Source organism: Plectropomus leopardus, chromosome 23, assembly GCF_008729295.1.
Source record: "Plectropomus leopardus isolate mb chromosome 23, YSFRI_Pleo_2.0, whole genome shotgun sequence".
In the NCBI taxonomy this organism is placed as follows: Eukaryota; Metazoa; Chordata; class Actinopteri; order Perciformes; family Serranidae; genus Plectropomus; species Plectropomus leopardus.
The window spans coordinates 7,810,097-7,830,602 of record NC_056485.1 but is presented as its reverse complement, the minus strand read 5'-3'; the positions used below and the strand labels follow the sequence as shown (position 1 = coordinate 7,830,602).

Here is a 20,506-nt window from a genome sequence, read left to right as displayed (position 1 = left end):
TTTTTTAAAGAACTCAATTAAGAATCCAATTTGCTTAGGGTTCAAAGGTTTAAACACTCAGGAAAGGCATCTGAATGTGGCACAAAAAGAGGGTCCGCTGAGCACAGCAGCACTCAGTGATGTAAACGTCTCACTGGCTCACTCACCTGGACAAACATCCACGCTGAACAAACGGCCGCATCTTTTCAAACCCTCCAAAAGACTGGAACCCCTGCAACAGACGAGCTACAGTCAAGGTCTGAGCGTACGCGCTAAAAGGTTCGGTGTGATTAACGGTCGACCTTCACTGATGTCAGATATTCCGTTTCTCAACAGCAGTTCAGACGAACGAGATTCCAAATATATCTCATCATTTTCAGCAGGTCTGGCAATAAGAGCTACTAGTTATGAGTTTACAAAATAGTGACTTGACAACTTACCCTGGATTGAAAACACCACACACGCTGCTGCAGTCAGTGAATCTGTAGGCAGAACATATTTAATTAAAACACATTATTCAAAAGAACCCCTGCTTGATGTTCATGCATAAATTGACTTCCAAAACAAAACTGATTTGCTACATTAAACTGATTAGGATTTTTTTTAAAGTGACCCATGTTGCAGCAATAACAGCATGCATTTAAAATTAAAGCTACACGGGACAGGAGTCGTTTGTGAATGCAGTTGCTCAGATGTTCGTGTCGTTTCACATTGGTTCAAAGTGAGCTAAGTATCATCATCATTGGAACTGCATTACCAGGACACAAGTTAAAAATAATGAAGGAAAAGAAAGAAAAGAAAACACTCACCATGAGGCTTCAATGGGCATCTTCCTTTTTAAGAATCCACTCAGAAAGGCCCTGAAAGAGAAGCAGGAACTTCAGTGGAGTTCAATGATAAGCTGCGAGAAATGTTAAGATTCATGCGTTTGATCAGGGCTTTGGTGACAAACTGCCATGTGACATCAGTCGTCCAGGTGTTTGATGGGTTTTACCCCATTTCATCCTTTCAAACAGTCAAATACTGATGGAAACTTCATACTCAAGTGCCCATTAATATCTCTTTGCAACCAAAAATTTAAGTTTCGCTGCAGGGGACATTTGATACTCCTGTAAAAACTTACATGCTGAGTTGTCTATGGTGACATCCGTTCCCAAATTTCTTGCCAAAATTTCACCTTAAAGAGAAACAGACTATAAATCACCTGTGTTACAATTAAGCATTTTTTAATCTATTAAACCGAGGGTAATCAGATTAAAGGCTGACATCACTTGAATCAGGCATATGCTTGTCATTAATTGAAATCATCATGTTTATACCCCCTCTGCTTAATAAACTGCAACTAAATCATGTTTTACTCACTTCTGTTCATGTTCCAGCTGCTCTGGAAACTTGAGTGGGCTTTGCAGATCGACCTACAAAAGAATATCAGTGGTCAGCCATAAATCAAGGGATCAATCTGAGTTTGACATTTTTAGGGCTCATCAGATTAAAAATCTAGCATCACAAAAATCAGGCATATGCTTGTCTGTTTATTAATTCATCAGTTGTGGCCCATCTGGAATTTTACAAGTCCTTTCAGCTTTCAAGCTCACCTGCAGAGTCCTTCACTCGTGTTCCTCATTTTTGATCAGCCTTTAAGATCTGACAAGAAAAAGAAAAATTTTTATTTTGATGTTTAAGATAGCTGTCACGTGTTTTTTTATCTAAAGCAAAAAGATAAATACAGTAGTGTTTAACAGTGCATTAGGTGAGCTCATGTGCTACTCAGAATCTGGTAAAGAAGTTTCTTCAAAGGCTGATTCGGTAAGAGAGAGTTCAGAGATTCATCACTGCAGTACTGAGCTCCTGAACAGTCGCAGAGTTGGTTAATGGCTAATCTATAACAGCGGCATTTCTGAGGAAAACCACTGAGATGACCCCAAAAAAAAAGTAAAATGTAAAAATAGATTACCTTATGTGGAGAGTTCCACCTATTTCTTCTCACACCTAAAAAGGACAAGAAATGAATTTTATGGGATTAAAGTAACCTTCACATGTGCACACTTATAAAATGAGTTTCATGCCACTCAGAGTTTAAGAGATTAAAGTTTCCTCAAAGGATTTTCAGTGAGAGAGTTCAAATAGAACATCACTGTAGCATGAGGCTCCCTGTTATACCATGCTAACGAAAAAAACATCCAATTTTTATACATCTAATACTAATGCATTTGCAAACTAACTAAATAAGCCACGTAGTGTAGCGAAATTACCTTTGCAGCGCACAGCTTCTGGATCTTTCTTCACCATCTAGAAAAATAAAAGCATTGCATTAGCAGGGTGGAGGCAGTTTCTCTGGCCGGCTAACACGTGACCGCTGCACGCAACGTGCTCAGGACAGCACGAGTCGGCACATATATTGAATTTAAGTGTCTCACATCAGAATAATTAATTGCAATCACAGTCATTCAGTACAGGTCTGTGTTAATTATCATCATTGAGAGACACTGCATGTTGCAGCCGGACAAAACGAGCATTTCTACAAAAGTCTCGTGAGACTTAAAACGCTTGCTTTTTAGAAAATACTACATGAAGCATTTAGAAAACATGTTTATGTTTATGTTAATATTACACATCAGATTAAATAGATGTATATTAATGTCGGATGGTTTAGGATTGTAGTCCACACCGGTCTGTGTTGCGCTAAAATGCTGCATATTAGCAGCTAGCTAACACACCACCTCCGCTTGTAAATAGGCTGAAAAGCATAAATCTCAACAGCATATAAACTGTATTGTCAAAAACCATATTTTCCAATGTTTTACATTACAACAAAAATGTTAGGAATATTTTTATCTGAATTAAAGTGAACAAGCAATGTGTAGCTGCTTACCTCTGGTAGATGCGAGCGGGAAGTGGGAGAGGAAACTGGTCCGTCTGGGTTTTATGTCCCGTCTGAAGGACTCCTCCCACCCCAAACTTATACCGAGAAAACAGCTCAAACCTCTCCACGAGCTACATTTACATTTAAAAAATGGTTCTCGTTCAAGAAAACGGTCTTATAAACTCACCCGTGAGTGGAGAAAAGCGTTTAACTTACAGCTGAAGTTGAATTTAAAGAAAATGTCCAGAGTTTATTTTACTGCGTCATTTCCGTTAAGAAACAGGTTTTCACTTCCACGCGGCGGCAGCAAAGATATCGAAACAAATCACAAAAAGTATTTCACTTTTTTTTTCACTTTCAGACTGAATCAGTTCTTCTCTTACTAGACGTTTGGCCCTTTTTCGTTTTTTAAAAATTAATTTGATTTTTGAATTTTAATTTTATTTATTCTTTATTCTTTATGTTTTATTTTATTTTTTGTTTTATTTTATTTATTTTTTGTTCATTTATTAATTCAATTATTTATTTTTGTTTATCTCCAGATGGAGATTTATGCTCAGTCTGTATAGGCTGCAAAATGTGTTTATACATCAATTTATCCTGATCTTAGCCTAAGTGTTTGATGTGTTCCACTGTCATGACTTTTTGGTGTGTTTTTTATAGGTATGTGCTGTTTATGTGATTGCATGTCTAATTTGTGTATTAACTTCTTTTGAGCAGAGCTGCCTGAGGAACGCAAAATGAATACCAGTGTAAACTGACAATAAAGTTGTATCATATTGTATCGTATTGAATCGTATCATTGTAGTGTTTGTATTTTATCGTCAACTTGATGTTATACAGGCTATAATTTGTCACTCAATACAGGTTAAAAGAAAAAGAAGAACTGGATTTTCTTCTCTATAATAAACCAATGTAAGATGTATTGACCATAATACAGTAAATAATTTGTATCAGAATAAGTTTTCACTGTGAAACATGTTGGTCTCACAATAAAGTTTTCCCTTCAGGACTGGCCCCACAGAAATACCATCTGCTATATCAAAGTTCAGGAGATTAAAGCTATATCTCCATCTTGATTTGAGTGTTTTCATCGCTCACTTTTTGACACTGCTTGAGGTGAGCTGTAATCAGCTGCTAGGACACGATTACGTGGTGCTGTGTTTTACGTCTAAGCCACTCTGAATCATCTATTTAACAACAACTCTGATGTCAAGCTACTTAAAACAAAGGCCGATCTATTTCGCTGTGTTTATCCTGAAACAAGAAAAAACAAACAGTTCAATAAATTAAGTCTTTATTTAAAAGTGCTTCTCGTTATGGTTCGTGACTTCAGAAGCTTTGATTAGGATACAAAAGAATCTTATATAAAAATTAATACATCTTTCTTAGACAATCGTTATGTACAAGTTTTCCCACATATTCAGTCAAGTCTGCAAGAGTACACTTGAGGTAATATAAAAACCAAATACATGGTGGATAACAGGGAATTACAGCAGGCCTCTTGTAAACACTCCATTTCAACAAGGGTCAATCATTAATACATTAAAAACTCTTCTAGATCACTTACACTATGTTTTCTTGTTCCCAGTTGCAAGTTCACACTAAAGTTCCTAAACACTAATTTGACCTTTATGCTGCCAATGAGTGATGTTTTAAGTAACTTAAAAACCTGTATAACAACGTGGCAGTAATCAAAAGTCAATCCTGTTACTGTGTTTAGTGCTGATTTATAACTCGGCTATAAAAATGAATACTTTCTCTTTCTCTCTCATATATGCACACACTGCTCTTCCCTGTTCCTTCAGGTTAAATAACCATCACCAGAACACACAGTGAGGAACTCTAACACTGACAATATGTGCTTCTGTATTTCTGTGCACACGCAGATTCAAAACCCAGTTTGAGTCGGATATTAGTGGTAAAAACTGCAATTTCTACACATGTTAACAATCACAATGCCTACATACTGATTAGCTGTGTGTGTTTGTCCTCCTCTTATTACTGATTAGCCGCCACACAGCAATAAATGGCACTGATTAACATACAGAAATGTGAACATCTCCACAACTGAAGTCCACTAATCAGTCATCGCCGCACTGTGGAAAATTTCCTCTCCTTTTGGCTGCACATCAACACCTTAGTAGTTTCATAGTGCTAATCCGAAGGAAGGAAAGATTATTTGTGCTTGAAGCTCTTAATAGTGGACCCGAATGTAAGGAGCTAAAGACGTAATCTGCAACATAGTAGAGGGGAACCAGGAGCAGCTGAACTCAGTCACATAGAGACCGCGCTTTTCCATACAAACCAGTCCCACAGACTTCAATGTAAAATAAACAGCTTGCCTCCCCTAAAACATAAAGTAAGACTAATTACTTGCAGTGTTTGTGCAGACTAATGTGCACTATGATGAACAGTAAAGGCAGTAAACTTAATGATGAGTAATTAAGACTCAGTAACCTACATAATAATTAACTGACTCATCATGTGTCTATACAAGGTCCCCACTGATGGTTTGTCATACAGGCGGTTGTCCATCACAACACGGTACGTAATCATGATATAAAAAAAAACTAATTATTAGATTTTATAGTCCATGTTGATCTCCAGTTCTACTGAAACACAGCTAACACAGAGCCGTGTTGCGTTTTCTTCTTTGATGAAGGCAATGAAGATGATGTCACAGGTGTGAGCGTGACGCTGTAGAGGTTGGTGATGAAGGCCTCCCAGCCGCGGCGTAAGGCTCGGTCCAAGGCCTGATGGGAACAATAAGACAAAGGTAAGCAATCCACACGGTCTGAAATGTACCAACAAGTTTGACCTGAAAATGAGTGCTACATGATAACAACGTTTATGTGCGTTATGTGCTAAATAAAGCTAAGATTTTGAGTTTTTCCTATTACAATTTTTTGATCCTTTCTTTTCCTCTGTAACCTTGATGAGTTCCTCTATTTTCCTTAGAACTTTTCTGGAAACAACGTTGTGATTTTGCACTAATTATGGGAAAATGGACAGTCAAAGTTTTATTACTGTGTTGAATTCTTTAGCAACTGTGTATTTCCTTGAACAAACTTGTCAGTATTATTATTAGAACCAGAGGAAAAATGAGAACCAGAATCAGCCTGGCCCCTAATGATCAAAGGTACAAATGTGCAAAAGGCAAAAAAATTGAAAAAACAAAACGTAGATCTATCTTGGGACAAGATGGTTTCGGATAACTCCTTTAAGTCTGTTGCTATAGTAACTAGTGATTCATTCATTTGAAAGAATATTAAACTAGTGCTTACACAGACCGAACACCAACAGGATGCTCATTTTTCAATCCAGGTATTCTACGCACAGTCGCTCTTATGTATGAAACCAACAATGTGTAGACAGAAACTCAGAGGTCAGACGGTGAGGCCTGAGGGTGGAGCTGATTGGTTAACGGCGGTGGAATGTTTTTATGGTGTGAGTCTAGTAGGCGGGTCAGCACCGCCATACTTCGTTCCACTGATCAAAGGACGTGATATAGGAGGCTCAGGAATGTCACCTCTGCGTGTGTGTTTGAAAGGAAGCAGGAGATTGTTGGCAAATGTGCATCAGGTGAGGGTACACACAGGTCCTTTACTTGCTCAGCTAAAAGCCTGTTAGTGAAACCTCTGTTCCTGCTTCACTTTCTTGTCATTAAATGTGACGTAAAGGAAAAAAAAAAAAAAATCCCATCAGAGGAAGTTACTAAATGAGTTGGTGACATGCACCAATGGCTGCTGTACCTTGACCCTGCTGGTAGTCTATTATTAAAGTGATAGTTTCCATGGTGATTAATAACCCATGTGCAGTACGTGGATCATGCTGAGGGAGAACTTTACTCCTCTGTTCCACAAAGTCTGAGGACTCGATTATGTAACGTGGATGGGTTTAAAGTTTAACCACACTCTTAGAAATAGAGTTTTTCCGAGGATTGAGGTTCAATCCAGAACCATTTGCTTTGAAGAACCCCTTTTTGAAGGAAGTTCTTCAAGGATTGATAAAAGTACACGTTAAAAGATCCTCACCCTCTAATTGGTGGGGTGAAGGTGAATGTGGAATTCAATGTGAGATACAGAAAGCAAAAGATAAAAGTTATCTTTCAAAATATCCTGATTACAGATTGATAGAAACAACCTGAGGCTCTTATTTTTTTATTTCTTTGTCTCTCACCTTTCGGTAAGTCTTCACCGAGTTCCTCTTCACCACCTTCATCCCCTCCTCCTGCTCTCTCTTCATCCTTCTCTCCTCCTCTCCCTCCTCCTCTCTCCCCCTCTTCTTGTCTCTGATCAAGACCTGGTCGTCCTCATCCTCCCGAACCGTGAAGTGAACAAGTGTCGGCTCCATCCCTCTCCCGGCCTCCTCCATCTTCTTCACCTTCTCCAACTCTATCTCAATTGTCACCCTGGCGTCCTCCAGGGCGTCAGCTGGACTCTCTGTGCACAGGCTGGGCCCCTCATCTCGGGCTGCGTCCTCCTCGGGTTTCCCCTCCTTCTGCTTCCTCCTGGAGCTTCTTCTCCACCTGCTGCTGCGCCGGCTGGGTTTCCTCTGGAGGAGAGTCTCCCCGTCGTCTTCCATCAACCCTTCATTGAAGTCCGCAGCTTCTTCCTTCTCATCTGCATCAGAATTTTGCACCACACTTGTGCTGTTCACGACTCCCCCATCTCTTTTGCTGTCCTCCGTCCCACTCCACCTCTCTACTTCTATTCCCCTCACCTCCTCCCCTTCTCCAGCTACCTCAGGCTCATCAAGGCGACCGTAGAAGCCACTGGATTTGTCCAGAAACTTCGGGGCCCGGATGGAGCTCCGCACTGAGCTCTTTCTGGAGTTCTTGCCAATTGTCATCTTCTCTCTTGATTTTCTTTCACTTTTTTTTGTTTTTGTGCTCCTTTTATTGTCACCTCTGAAAGATAGGGGGCAAGGGAGATTAGAGATTAATGCCGTTACATAAGCCACATCCTCATTCTCCTTTTACACGCACACATACGTCCAATCGTGTCATATTGGCTCCCAGAGAATCTCATTTGAGTCAGAGTTCAAGAGAAGTGATGGAGGACAAAACAGGAGAGCAAAGCGGAGAAATAATACCATGAAATGAGGCCATAGATTGCAGATCATGTCAGACTCATGGATATGTGTGACATGTTTTATCTGTGTAAATGCTGCTGTGAATGGTATGCACCGAACTACATACAGTATGTGCTTTGCAATCCATCACAAGATGTTTATGAAATGAAACAACAGACTGTCAGCTTTGAGTTTTGCACCAGTAGTTCTGTTTCTACATGACTGTTGATGCATGCAGGTCAGTGTTATCAGGGTTGTGAAGATAACTGGATGCCAAAGTTAAAGACACAATGTCCTAACAACAGAAGACAAACACAAATCCACACACAGACTCAGACTTTGACACTAACTTAACCAGTTGGTTACTGGAAAGCAGCCAAAATCGATGACCTCATATTGACTATCTTTGGATACCAAACTCAGCCTACCTATTGGCTGGTTACCAACACTGTATAAAGGGTAGGTAGATAAAATTCACAATTTATTACAAATATGAAAAAGACAGGGACAGTATTTTTGTGTCACAGCAGGTTATTTTCCATTAGCTATCCAGGGTGACACACTTACTGTGACATAACTGACTGGGTTGTCACCAGATTTGAAAATGCATGGAAAGCAGCTTGATTCAGTGATAGCCTAATTCAATCTTTTACAATCTAACCTTACATAAAAAAGATGTCTGCACAAATACCACTCTATTGGAGGGCACCTTTGACCTTTCCTGCCTGTAACTACATTTGACTACAGTCCAATTCATTCAAAACATATTTACAATATATGGTTTTCCCTTATGCTAATGTGTTTTTACCCTCTGGTCTGCTAGTTATAGCGTTTTTTTTGTTTTTGTTTTTAGCAAAAACGTCTTAAAAGAACCAAAAGAACTCTGGAAGGTTCACATTAAGGAATAGTTTGTCATTTTGAGAAATTTGCCTATTGGCTTTTTTGCCAACAGTATGAGAAGATAAATATCACTCTCATGTCTAAATATGAATTAACACCTAGTAGTTGCTAGCTTAGCATTAAGACTGCAAACAGGGGGAACTGCTAACTTGTTTTGGTCCAAATGTTAAAAATCTGCGTAATTTGTCATCATTTTGGGAAAACGCTTTCTGGCTGTCTTGCTGATTCATGACACTTTCACAACTGTCTTCATATGAAACTTCAGCTAGCATCATTTAGCTTAGCTTTGCAGAAAGACTGAAAACACGGATAATATGCTTTGTCTCTTTCTAGTTGACACCAAAAGATTAATACCGCTCTCATATCCGTCTAAATATAAAAATGCATAAAAACTGCAAACAGGGGGAAACAGCTAGCCTGTTCATGACCAAAGGTTAAAAATCTACTTAATTTGTCGTCATTTTGGGAAAGCATTTGTCGGCTTTCTTGCCAGTAGTAAGATAAGAAGATAAATACCACTCTCGCCACTGTCTAAATGTAAAGCTAAAGGTAGCAGCAGATTAGCTTAGTTTAGCATTAAGAATGGAAACAGCGGGAATCGGCTAGCTTGTGTCTGTACAAAGATGAAAAATCTGCCAAATTTGTTGTCCTTTTAGGGAATATGTTTTTAGGCTATCTTGCATTAGGATGAGAGGCCTAATGCACTCCAACGGTCTTCTAAATATAAAGATACAGCTAACTGTTTCTGCATGAAAATACCAGCACCTTTAAAGCAAATTAAATATATCTAATTTGTTTGATTTGTACAAAAACAAAGGCATGAAAACAGCAGGTTGTTATAATTTTTTACCAATGTTATTTGACAGATTGTTTCTTAGATGAGAGCGCTATTATATTTTCTCATCCAGTCCCCAACAGGAGAGCAAGTAGTACATTCTGTACAGTAACAGTAACTGTGGAAAGTGTGCGCTAACCAGGACACAGATATAACAGGTAAAATCTCACATTATCTGTGCAAAAACCCAGAATCTGTTAGTGGCGCAGAGTACAAGGTTAAAGCAGTTAAAACAGTGCTAATCTAACAAGGAAAGTAGAAAAAAAACCCCTGAAATTTAATGAAATAATACAAAAAAATCAGAGAAACAATGAATTAAAGACATTAACAAACTGGCATTTATTGTTAGCTGTGACTTACTTTCTTCTCACACATATTTACAAAATTATGATAGTGAATTAAAAGAATGCAGCAATAAGCAAAATGCTAAAACTTTTAGATAAGAAAAAGTTCCAACTCTTACCTGATCTCTTGCTGTTGTCTCCTCTCCCTCTGTGTGTGTGTGTGTTTGAGCACCGGTGAGCGTACCTCCTCCTGTGTGTGTCTGAGTCTGAGTGAATGACTGAGCTGGGAGCTCATGATACTCCCCCTAACACACAACGTCACACACACCCACCTTGCCTGAACATGCAGCTCTGTCGTCACCAAAGCAAACACACACATGCAGAAATGGCACACACACACACACACACGCAGCAAAGCACTCTCACTCTCAAGGACTCTTTGTCTTTCTGTCTCTCATCCTGTGACTCTTTACTTAACCTCACACACACCTCCTTCTGACATCCTTAGACACACACTGACTCAGAGATATAGTCAGATCTTAAGTTACACGTGCAACACACACATGTGAACATTCAGGCCAAATGAAAAACTGACTAAAGTGTTTCAGCTCACAAAACGTCCCACCACCAGACGCAAACACGCTATGCTGATATCAGCGGCTGTCAATCATTAACCATGAATGTCCTCAGCTGTCACAGATAAACCAGCAGAGCAGATGCAACTCTCATTTCAACTTTACACTAAAAGTGCTCAAACACCCTCAACATATAATCCCACCTCTACAGTCCATAACACATGGGAACTATGGCAATTTCTAAAAGTATTAAAACCATGTGACACTATAACTATGAAGAGCATTTCTTAAATACTTGTAAAACTAATGGCATTCCAGTAAGTCTCAGCTGTTCTATGTATTAGCAGATTAGCAAATGCCAGCATGCTAAAACTAAGCTGGCGAACACGTTAAAGAGTATACCTGCTTAAGATCAGCATGTTAGTGTTTCGCTCAAAGAATTACCGAGTCCTTTTTTTCAACTTTGAAATGTCCCACAAAGTACACGACTTGGATGAAACATTTTAAAGAAACCAATTTAAGGGATCTTTAATTAAAAAATTATATTATTTTTTATATTAAAGCACAGATGTTGCTTTAATTGTCAATATGAATATCAAGTTTAAAATCCAGTATGGATTAGGCTCTAGTCAACATATCAATGTAACATATAAGCTCCCAGATATAGGCATCTCAATTTTAATTTTATTATTAAGTATCTCAATTTTAAAAGTCTTTTTTCTCCACGCTCATGACATTTTCAAGTAAATGAAAGTGAAAACCTTTAATCCAACTTTATAAATCTACTCACCTTTAATCGACAGACTCACTAGTCCAAGGTCATTTTAAGGACTTTGGACAACTTTAAAGGGCCTTGTGTCATTTATAACCCATGAATTACTCTGCAGACCATCCATAAATGGTATAAGTGTCCTGATCATTTTAATCCATGGAAATATTATCAATAAATCTTGTTTTAAAAGTATGCTATGCAGGAATTATTGGTAATTGTTTGTAAACAATATTGCCAGCAAAAGTGATGGTCAACTCCCGATTTACTCTCATTTTGAAGCAAGCTTTGTCCGTTTACCGTTTTGCCAGGCTGTATTTGCTTCTTTTTTTTCCCAGCACAGTGTCCCGAATATTTGTAGCTTCCTCTTGCATGCGTGCTGCCTACGGTCTGACACCTGGTCTCTACATTTTTGTTAAGCAAAATAACACAGCAAAATAATAGGAAAATAAGAAAACACATACAGAGAGCACAGATAAATACTCAACCATGCACTTCTAATGGGACATTTTATGAGTTTTTATGTTGTTTTGGGGGGAAATCATGTATAGTATACCTTTCATAGCAACACTGACAACAATTATGGGATGAAGTATCTGTTTTGGTTTGAAGCATAATGGCTGTCCCTAAAGTAGGGTCATTTGCCACCTCTTCATATTCACTAATGTGCCAAAAAGTGCTCTTTACTGATAAGCTGACATACCTCAAAAGTATGCGTGTGAATGTTATCCTACTGTTTGGATGGTAAACGCCGTGTCTGGGTGGGACAGGGAGTGGGAGCTGAACAGCTGTGTGTGTGTGTGTGTGTGTGTGTGTGTGTGTGATGGGTAATTATGTACATCCCTGTTTTTCTTTTTAGTCATCTTGAGGATGTATAGTGCTCACACACCTTGAACATGCACACACATGCATATCGTGCAACTGCGACACACACACACACACACACACACACACACACACACACACACACACACACACACACACACAAACCCATTCAGTGGAGTGAGGTAAGAGTTATTTTGGGGTGAAAGCATGACAGTATAGATGATATTAAAGATTACAGTAATTAGAGTCATGGGTCGTCTAGTCTACAGATGTGTGTGTGAATCAGTGTGGATCAAACGATCGAGTGCCTCTGGCTCTGTGACTTCAGCTCCTCTTACTCACCACTCAGTGCACCTTCATCTTAAAAGTCGTGTGTGTGTGTGTGTGTGTGTGTGTTTTGGGTGATGAGGTAGACTCTCACTTATATTACACTCCATATATAGACACCCAGCAGGTGACTTCTCTGCAGAGAGGGCGGAACAGCTGTCTATCACACACGCCTGTAAAAACCTCGGCTGTGTTTGAGGTCGGGGAATCTCCGCCCATGTGGGTAACCTTTCTGACGATACCTGATGCTTGAGGCACGTTGCCATGGTTACAGTCAAGTGGGAACAAGTTAGGTTTTGGTACTGTCTTGTGACGCTTGATTCTGTTTTTGCGAACTTGCAATAATCAGGAAAATGTGAAACTTTAGTGATGTGTGTAGGAACATAAAGATGCAGACAAAAGTGAAGTCACAGACACACTGTATGACAAGTCTGCACAGTGTGACACTGTTACTGTGCCGCCTGACACACTCAGAGAACAGATGTGCTGTTGGCTGCGTTTTAAAGCACATTAAGCACGCAGTCAAGACAAGTTCTTTGACAAGTCAGCATTTCTAAACTAGACGGGGTCAGAATCCAAAAACTGCTGCAAGAGAAAAGGCCTTATGGATATTAAACTGCTAGTTGCAAAAGTTTGACAAGATTACACTTTATCTTTAGTGGTGAGGAAAAATAAAGTGTACTGTACTCTGCAGATGCCTCTAAAACACTGTTCACATATAAGCTTTTTTTTTGTCTGGAATCTATATCATATTTTTTTTAAGGTGAAATCCCAAATCCCAAATCTTACTAACGATGTTCAAACTCAGAGAAATCTGTCGTTCTATTCAAGGTAATGGTGCATTTCATTTGGTCGCCTGTCCATAGAGAACTCAAGTGATGAATCCTAACGTCAGATAGATTTTCATCAGCAATGGTAGCAATTAAACAATAAAGACAACAACTCCCATGATCCCACGCAACTTCATGATGTCACCAGCTCTCGTTACAGCAGAAATTACTTAACGTGCCATTAAAAGGGGAAAACAATTTGGAGATAAGGATGACTAACTGAAATTCTAAAGACCCAAAAAAATGACATAACGTGTTTTACATTATCTAGGTTTATTTTCAAGGCCAGGGACAGACAGAATATCACATCGTACAATATAAAGAACAATATTACAGTAATAAATACATAATACACCGGTAGAGATTGGACTTACAGGCACTAATTACACGTAAGCAGGCACTAGCTGTTTTTACAGTATCATACAACAGTAGCTGACGAGCACTTGTTGAGCTGTGGTGTTATTTTTTTGCTCTTTATTCTTCCGACTTCTCATGAAGTCATGGAAGGTAATAGAGAGGCAAAGTCCCTCCCCTTCCAATGGCCCTCATGGAACCCTAATTTTGAAAAAATGTCCAAAAAGTGAGACGATGCATTACACCTGATATCTGTCATCTCAAAGATGATTTTGTGAGTCAAGAAAGTCGCAGCTTGCTGTAGCACCGTTCAGTTGTGTGCTAAGTGAACTACCTCTCACGTCTCGCCACCGACACCAACATGGCCATTTACTTGGCACATATAACTTTGTTCTTCCAGAAAGAGGAAATAAGTATTAAAAGATGTGAAAATCACTTCAAGTCAGGCCATGTTGAGAGCTGTGGCTATGCGAAATGAGAGCCGGTCGTTTCCGCTTGCACGCAGGACCAGCAAGAGAGAAACGTTTGATAACATCACTCAGACAACTTTCTAATAAACTTTCAAATGACAAATTTTCACAGTCATATATTTCAACAGTTTTACAACAAACTGCAAACTTTCTTTACTTAGAAAATTTTTTTTTAAATTGACAAAAATCACGTGTAATTTAAGGGTGTCGCAATATATTAATAAAGCATAATTGACGACAATCCTTATACTTTATTTTATTTTTTATTCATTAATTTATGTTATTTATCCTGTATTTAACCTGTCCTGGCCAGCGTGTGATATTGATATCATATTAATAATAATAATAATGATAGTAAACAGTAAACAGTAAACAGTAAACAAAGCTAAAGATGAGTTTGATAGTTTAATAAAATTATTATTTTTATATTTTTCAAATTTTCTATGAATCGAAATAATGTTGTCACTGTATACTCATTTTTGGTGCAATAATCACGAAGTGAAACCCTTATATCATGCCAGCCCAAATGTGATACTTAACCTAATAAATCTTTATAAAAACAATTCAAAAGGGAAAAAATTGTGTCACTCATCACTGACTACTGTACAGATTTTTTCCAAAATATGTTCCCATGTTGGTCCGTTGGACGCAGAGGGACTTTGCTTCTCTATTGCTCAGCTCAAATAGTTCAGTTCATATTCGAACCTTTTATAAATATACTGTTGAAACGCCGCTACTGTTAAGTTCCAGGGATTTCCTGCCTGTTAAAGGCAAATTCAAGTCTTTTTCTCGTCCTCATGTTATGAAAATGTAACACGGACAGCGTGTTTTACTTGTTTATTGCATAAGGGATTTAAATGAGCTTCAGTAGTGTTGTCCCCTTATTCAGGGCTTCTAAATGGATTCCACAAGCCTCATGTTTTTAGAAAGCATCACTAAAAGTATGAAAAAAGCCGGCTAGAACTACCTGTTGCTATGACACTATTAAAAACCAGCACTAGCGCTGTGAGTTTTAAAGCCACACTGGGTGTGGAACCACTGCGTCTGTATTTGCTGTTGTCCGTGTTGCAGCTCAGTGTTGCTAAGCTGCACCACTTGTGTAACACAGGCGTATGAGAGCATAATAAATACAAGGCAACAACTACTTAGCATATTTCTTAATTAATTAGTGAGTTTGTCGCTTTTGTTTATGTTATGAATACTGTTAACTGTCAAAAAAAAAAGCACCTTTGCACCACAGTACTATAACCTTAATAGCAAGTGCAGACGTTTTGATAGACAGGCTGCATTAAAGATTGTTATCATGCCTATGACGGTGGTGTTTTTTGACATGTGACTAAAAAATAAAACATCTACATGGCTGAATACAGACTTAGAGACACTAATCACACAAAAACACAAGCCATGCATGGATAAAGTGCTCCGTATCTCAGTCAGAAATCAGTCAAGATGAGAGTGGCTGCACTGACGCAGCTGGTTACAGATTCAGCAAACAGAGGCAGGAGAGACCTGGTGTCACCCATAAAAATATCTAAGAGCCATCAGGATCATAAGATACACTGCAAGGATTTATTGAGCACAAGTAAACACGGGAAACCCTACAGATAATGCAAGCATGGACGTCTGTAACAAGATGCATCGTTCCTCCAGCTTTGAGAGAAAAGTACTGGTGGTGTAACAGCATGGCTTTGCAAAATTTGAAACTGGCGCCCCCATCAGGCAACTGTTTAAAACTCCAGAGTCCTCCTCCACTGTACTTCTGGACAAAGACACCTAACTCACTAAAAATGAAGAAAACCCCGATACGTACACTAACGACACACACACTCACTCCATATATACACACGTTTTACTACCTGACACAAAAAAGGACCAGATAAATTTAAACTGTGACCTCTAACAGATATTTCTCTGTTTTACAGTATTTACAACGCAGAGTTACATATGCAGCATTAAACAGCAGAGTACGCTTTACAATGTGTGTGTGTGTGTGTGTGTGTGTGTGTGAGTGTGCGTGCATGTATGTGTGTGTGTGTTCCTCAGACCTCCACTGCTCGGTCTGAACCCAGTCCCTGAGCCTGCAGAGCCTCCTCTCGCTTCATCTTGGGTTTCTCTGTCCGTGTGTGCCACACCAGCACCTACAAAAAAAAAAACACACACACACACACACACACACACACACACACAAGTGGACATGAAATCAAAACAAAATTTAGTTTAAAAATACACATAACTAATGAATTTATCTAAAATTTACATTTTTAAAAAGTCTAAACTAAAATATACCAGCAAATATTTAGGCACAGAGTGACTTGTTTGAGCGTCCAATCAGGACGTCCTGTTAAAGTTCAAAAATAGTTTCGAAATGAAAGTTGTGTTGACATCTGTAATATTCCATGGCTGTCAGCTAGATGTCTTTTTGCAATGTCAAAACATGACCAAATAATGAAATTAAGATAGACACACTGGGGACTCTAACTCAATATTCTAACTTTGTGGACTTTGTTGCTCTTTATACTACGTCACGTGCATTTGCTTTTTTTTCCAAAACAATAATATGATTTATTATTCTTGCTTTGTAAGAGAGGGTTTAAATGGACTATTTTTAGACATAAAAACAACATCACCACGTGGCCGCTGTCTCATTAAAGTGTTGCTGACCATTTCTGGAAAAGGACACATCACAGTCCCACCAATGTTTGTTTGGATGTAATAAAAGGCTTTTTCCCTCTAACTACATGCATACGTCATAAACATCCTCCCCTCTTTCTCATTATCTCTTAAACACACACAAACACGCTCGTACTTTGGAGCAGTTGTCCGCTTTAGGCTCCAGTTCATCCATGGTGACCAGCCCCTGGAGGAAGCTGCTCTCCAAGAAGCCCATTGGTGCATCTCCATCGAAACAGGCGTCTGGATTGGCCAGGACCAGTTTGAGGGACACAGCGAAGCCGGCCATGTCCATGGGGAAGGGGCGACTGGGACGCCAGCCAGTATGGAAGCGAACCACCTTAGAATGATAATCGAAAACACAAATACAATATTCAGTGTTGGTAATAACTCAGTTTAAGTGTGTCTGATAAGATATTTTAAAGCAAAGCAGACAAATATTTTTTCTGTGCACAATTTGGTCAATAGATTCATGGTTTTCTGGAATGAAGCAAAACACACACGTTACTATTATTCCTATTCCTCTTTTGACAAACCACCAACCTTTCCTCCTTCAACCACGGGCCTCTCATATTTCATCCCTCCAACCAGCCCCACCGGCCACACCGACACCCGCTCGGTGCTCCTCATCTGACACAAGACAAGAGGACATTTGTCTTTCTTGTTCAGTCACAGCACATTTTAAAACCAGTCCCTGTTAACAACGTGATGCTGCAGAGGATCATAATAATGAACACATTTCCACTCCAACACCGACCTCTTCAAATATCTGCAGGCTGTATGTGTTATCATCATCAGCAAAGTAAACCACTCCCTGCTGGTTGTCTCCTCCTGGCTGAGCCCTTCTGTCCTCTCTGAGCCACCGTAGGCCTTCATTCCTCTGCTCGACTCCCCGCGGCTTCAGCCAGCTGGGGTCACCCTGACGTGGAGAGAAAGCTCTCAGTTTAAAATCACTCTTCTGTTCATACTTCTATGAGGAAAAACACTGAATACCAAAGTGCAAGATCACGTGTTTGATTCAAACTAAGGAAGACACAAAAGTGGACAGACTGAGGATTTTTGTCTTCATGTCCAAACCCACCTCCTGCAGTTTACGGTCCTTGGCGGTGGGCATGTGTAGGTGCGTGTAGGTCAGGCCACTTTTAACCAGGAGGTCAGTCACCAGTGGCGTCTTGTGTGGCGAGTCCTCAACCAAAATCCAGTGGAGCTGAGGAACATGCAGGAAGGTCTGGGACAGACGGGTCAGCTCGGCCTTCTGCACCAGCCTGGACCGGGACAGACAGAAACCAGAAGAACATTGTGTTTGTGGGTTTCATTATTGTTTTACTTATTTATGTTTTTGTTTATTTATTTATTTATTATTTTATTCTAAGTAATTATGTCTGTATTTCAGTTGATTTGTAATTTGTTAGAATTATATAAGTTGTGACTATGTGAGGGGATGAATATTTGTATATTGATGTGCATTTTTTTGATGTGCAGTTAAAAAGGAAACATTGTGGTTGTGGGAGCAAAAAAGAAAAAGAGGAGGCATGTGGGCAGGAAATGAAGTGAGAAACCGGCCTCTCTGGGCTACCTCGCGTATGTCGGGGTGATGACAAAGATGGTGGGTTTGGCTGGCTGTTTCTGTGGTTGCTTGGTCGCCTCTGACTTCCTCATCTGCTCCTGAAGGCGGTGCAGCTCCCCCCGCAGCCGAGATATGGTACGGTCTTTTGGCATGTCATGCTCTGAGCAGTCGCAGCGCTGACCTGCAAAGTGTTCAAGACGCGACAGAAAAAACAGTTTACGTACAAAAGCAAAGACGGATTTCCCTGCCAGTGATACTTAACTTTTTGCTTGCAGACCATTTTAGATTTTGCACTTATTTGCTTCTTCGAATGCAAATAAGGTGCCAAAGTGCATAAAAAGCATCAAAACAGAGCCTTTGGTGCCAGGGGAGGATCCCCCTTGATGTCCTCAAATCCCTGAAACACCCCTGTATACACACCACACCTGAGCACGGCTGCTTTGCCTCTTGGCAATGAGGACTTAGGACAACAAACACTGCAAGGTTGAAAACGGGCAATCATTTATTATATATACTGATAAATATTATTAGTACTATTTCACTAACTGGCCAAAGGCCTCCTGTTATTTTTCAAAAGTTGTTCACGACGAAGCCAGTAGAGTATCCCTCCCTGGTGTACAGTTTGGACAAATAATCACTGCTTTGTCCATTTGTTTTATATTGTGTGTTTGTTAACCTCCTTTGCCCAACTTGATGATTTTTTAATTTACCCTCAATATTAACAACAACAATGGAAACAGACTTTTAACCTCATTAAATATTCATCCTACACATTTCTGTTTGTGTGTAAGGGCTGTCTTTATCTTTATTATTTTTAAACTTATCTACCTATCTATCATGAAAACAGCCCCGCACCATATTATGCTGACAGACAACATCTTGGTAGACTTTAGTTGACATTGAATAGAAAAAGTGCACGCGTTTTTAATATTAGAAAAAGAAGAAGATTTTAGTCATTATACCTAGTGCCTGGTGGTCTTGGTTATGCACCAGCCATTGCAGTCTTATCATTATATTATTTGATTAATTCTTTTACTGTTCTAGCTCTCTCTCACTTCTTTTTAAATTGTATCATTTTTTTCTTTTACTTAATTTATTCTTTTGTAATGTGTTGCTTTTTCTGTTCAGCACCTTGAACCTATCTCTGTATGACACGTGTTTTTGTTGTTTTTTTTTATGAAAAAGCCTTGCCTAATACAATAATAATAATAATAATAATACAATAATGATGGCTGCATTCTACTTAGGATAAGTCCTGGTATTGGTTCACTGGCAAAGTTAACTGAGACATTTAATGGAACTGAGCCATTATTACTGTTAGCAACTTCACTTATGCTCTTCCTACTATGACAAGCCCAAATATCTGCTGTAAGAAAGGGATCATGGAGATAGTGTGGTGGCCACTTACCGAGCTGCATCAGTGCGTAGATGAGGCCCATGAGGGAGACCATGAAGTAGAGCACAAACACAGTCTTCAGCTTCAGCTTCATCCTCGTTGCCATGGTACCCTGACAAGCTGAAAGGGTGACAGGATGAGACGCGGAAAACAGTCACAAAGCATTGATATGAAGGGTTTTTTTTAATGTAGCATATGCACAATTTTATTTTCTCTATCAGATATAGTTTTGTCTCGCGCTGGTGGATATGGACACTAACATTAAGTTGTATTAAAATGTGCCAAAATTCTGTTTTTCAGCATTTAGCTAACTAGCTACGACGGATAGCATTTCAACTTCAATATTAGCCTAACATTTTTTTGGAAATTAAGTGTAAAATGTTGAAGCTGAGGGTGTGTTTATGTGCGCTGTGTCTGAGAAGGTCGGCTAATGTGAATATGCTTGATGATAAATCAGTGTTAGCTTAGCTTTGTTAGCCTGACTCTTGGTTTTAGCTGAAAATAGCTCGAGTATCATTCTCGCGCACTCACCAGAGGCGGGAAATAATGGAAGACAGGAGCGAAGGAGATGAGTTATGAGCTTAAAGGTTCATGTCATCTTGGACAGACGCGAGCAAAGGCACCTCAGTGCAGCAAACATCCATTCATTCGGCTCAGCTTAGACATTTTTTGCAGCAATGTACCAACAACTTCCGGTTTGAGTGCAACACTGTGAGGAGTCCCCGAAACGTAGACAATCACAAGTAGTTCCTGTTCAATGGCACATTTTTAAAAACTAAAAAAGTT

General features: G+C 39.3%; 2 protein-coding genes, 1 long non-coding RNA gene and 2 other non-coding genes across 5 annotated transcripts; all 5 read right to left on the bottom strand.

Moving 5' to 3' along the window:
* Positions 1-66: 66 nt before the first annotated feature.
* Positions 67-2,880, bottom strand: LOC121962336. Its single transcript, XR_006107123.1, has 9 exons — positions 2,852-2,880; positions 2,232-2,268; positions 1,934-1,968; positions 1,575-1,623; positions 1,342-1,394; positions 1,103-1,156; positions 789-839; positions 420-461; positions 67-211 (listed from the first exon to the last, which is right to left on the bottom strand). It is a non-coding gene; the product is annotated as an uncharacterized LOC121962336 (long non-coding RNA).
* On the bottom strand, positions 288-357 carry LOC121962548. Its single transcript, XR_006107133.1, has one exon. It is a non-coding gene; the product is annotated as a small nucleolar RNA SNORD30 (small nucleolar RNA).
* On the bottom strand, positions 663-727 carry LOC121962547. The gene has a single exon (XR_006107132.1). It is a non-coding gene; the product is annotated as a small nucleolar RNA SNORD29 (small nucleolar RNA).
* A 1,242-nt stretch (positions 2,881-4,122) lies between the features above and the next one.
* Positions 4,123-10,290, bottom strand: sb:cb1058 (uncharacterized protein LOC394209 homolog). The gene is made up of 3 exons (XM_042512795.1): positions 10,117-10,290; positions 7,025-7,754; positions 4,123-5,598 (listed from the first exon to the last, which is right to left on the bottom strand). The coding sequence occupies exons 1-3, from the start codon at positions 10,230-10,232 to the stop codon at positions 5,455-5,457; spliced, it is 990 nt and encodes a 329-aa protein (XP_042368729.1). The 5' UTR covers positions 10,233-10,290; the 3' UTR covers positions 4,123-5,454.
* A 3,229-nt stretch (positions 10,291-13,519) lies between these two features.
* On the bottom strand, positions 13,520-20,402 carry b3gat3 (beta-1,3-glucuronyltransferase 3 (glucuronosyltransferase I)). Its single transcript, XM_042512566.1, has 8 exons — positions 20,252-20,402; positions 19,733-19,840; positions 18,334-18,505; positions 17,839-18,022; positions 17,515-17,676; positions 17,301-17,387; positions 16,894-17,097; positions 13,520-16,225 (listed from the first exon to the last, which is right to left on the bottom strand). Exons 2-8 carry the CDS (start codon positions 19,824-19,826, stop codon positions 16,127-16,129), a joined length of 1,002 nt encoding a protein of 333 aa, XP_042368500.1. The 5' UTR covers positions 19,827-19,840; positions 20,252-20,402; the 3' UTR covers positions 13,520-16,126.
* Positions 20,403-20,506: the final 104 nt, after the last annotated feature.

Bases quoted from the DNA above. Each gene is read 5' to 3' on its own strand.
- sb:cb1058 (XM_042512795.1), bottom strand. From the start codon at position 10,232: ATGAGCTCCCAGCTCAGTCATTCACTCAGACTCAGACACACACAGGAG. The intron at 7,755-10,116 runs GTAAGAGTTGGA...CCTATCTTTCAG, and splicing joins AGACAACAGCAAGAGATCAG to AGGTGACAATAAAAGGAGCA. The intron at 5,599-7,024 runs GTGAGAGACAAA...TGTTCCCATCAG, and splicing joins CGGTGAAGACTTACCGAAAG to GCCTTGGACCGAGCCTTACG.
- b3gat3 (XM_042512566.1), bottom strand. From the start codon at position 19,826: ATGGCAACGAGGATGAAGCTGAAGCTGAAGACTGTGTTTGTGCTCTAC. The intron at 18,023-18,333 runs GTAGCCCAGAGA...GTCCCGGTCCAG, and splicing joins ATCACCCCGACATACGCGAG to GCTGGTGCAGAAGGCCGAGC. The intron at 17,098-17,300 runs GTTGGTGGTTTG...TATCATTCTAAG, and splicing joins CCGTGGTTGAAGGAGGAAAG to GTGGTTCGCTTCCATACTGG.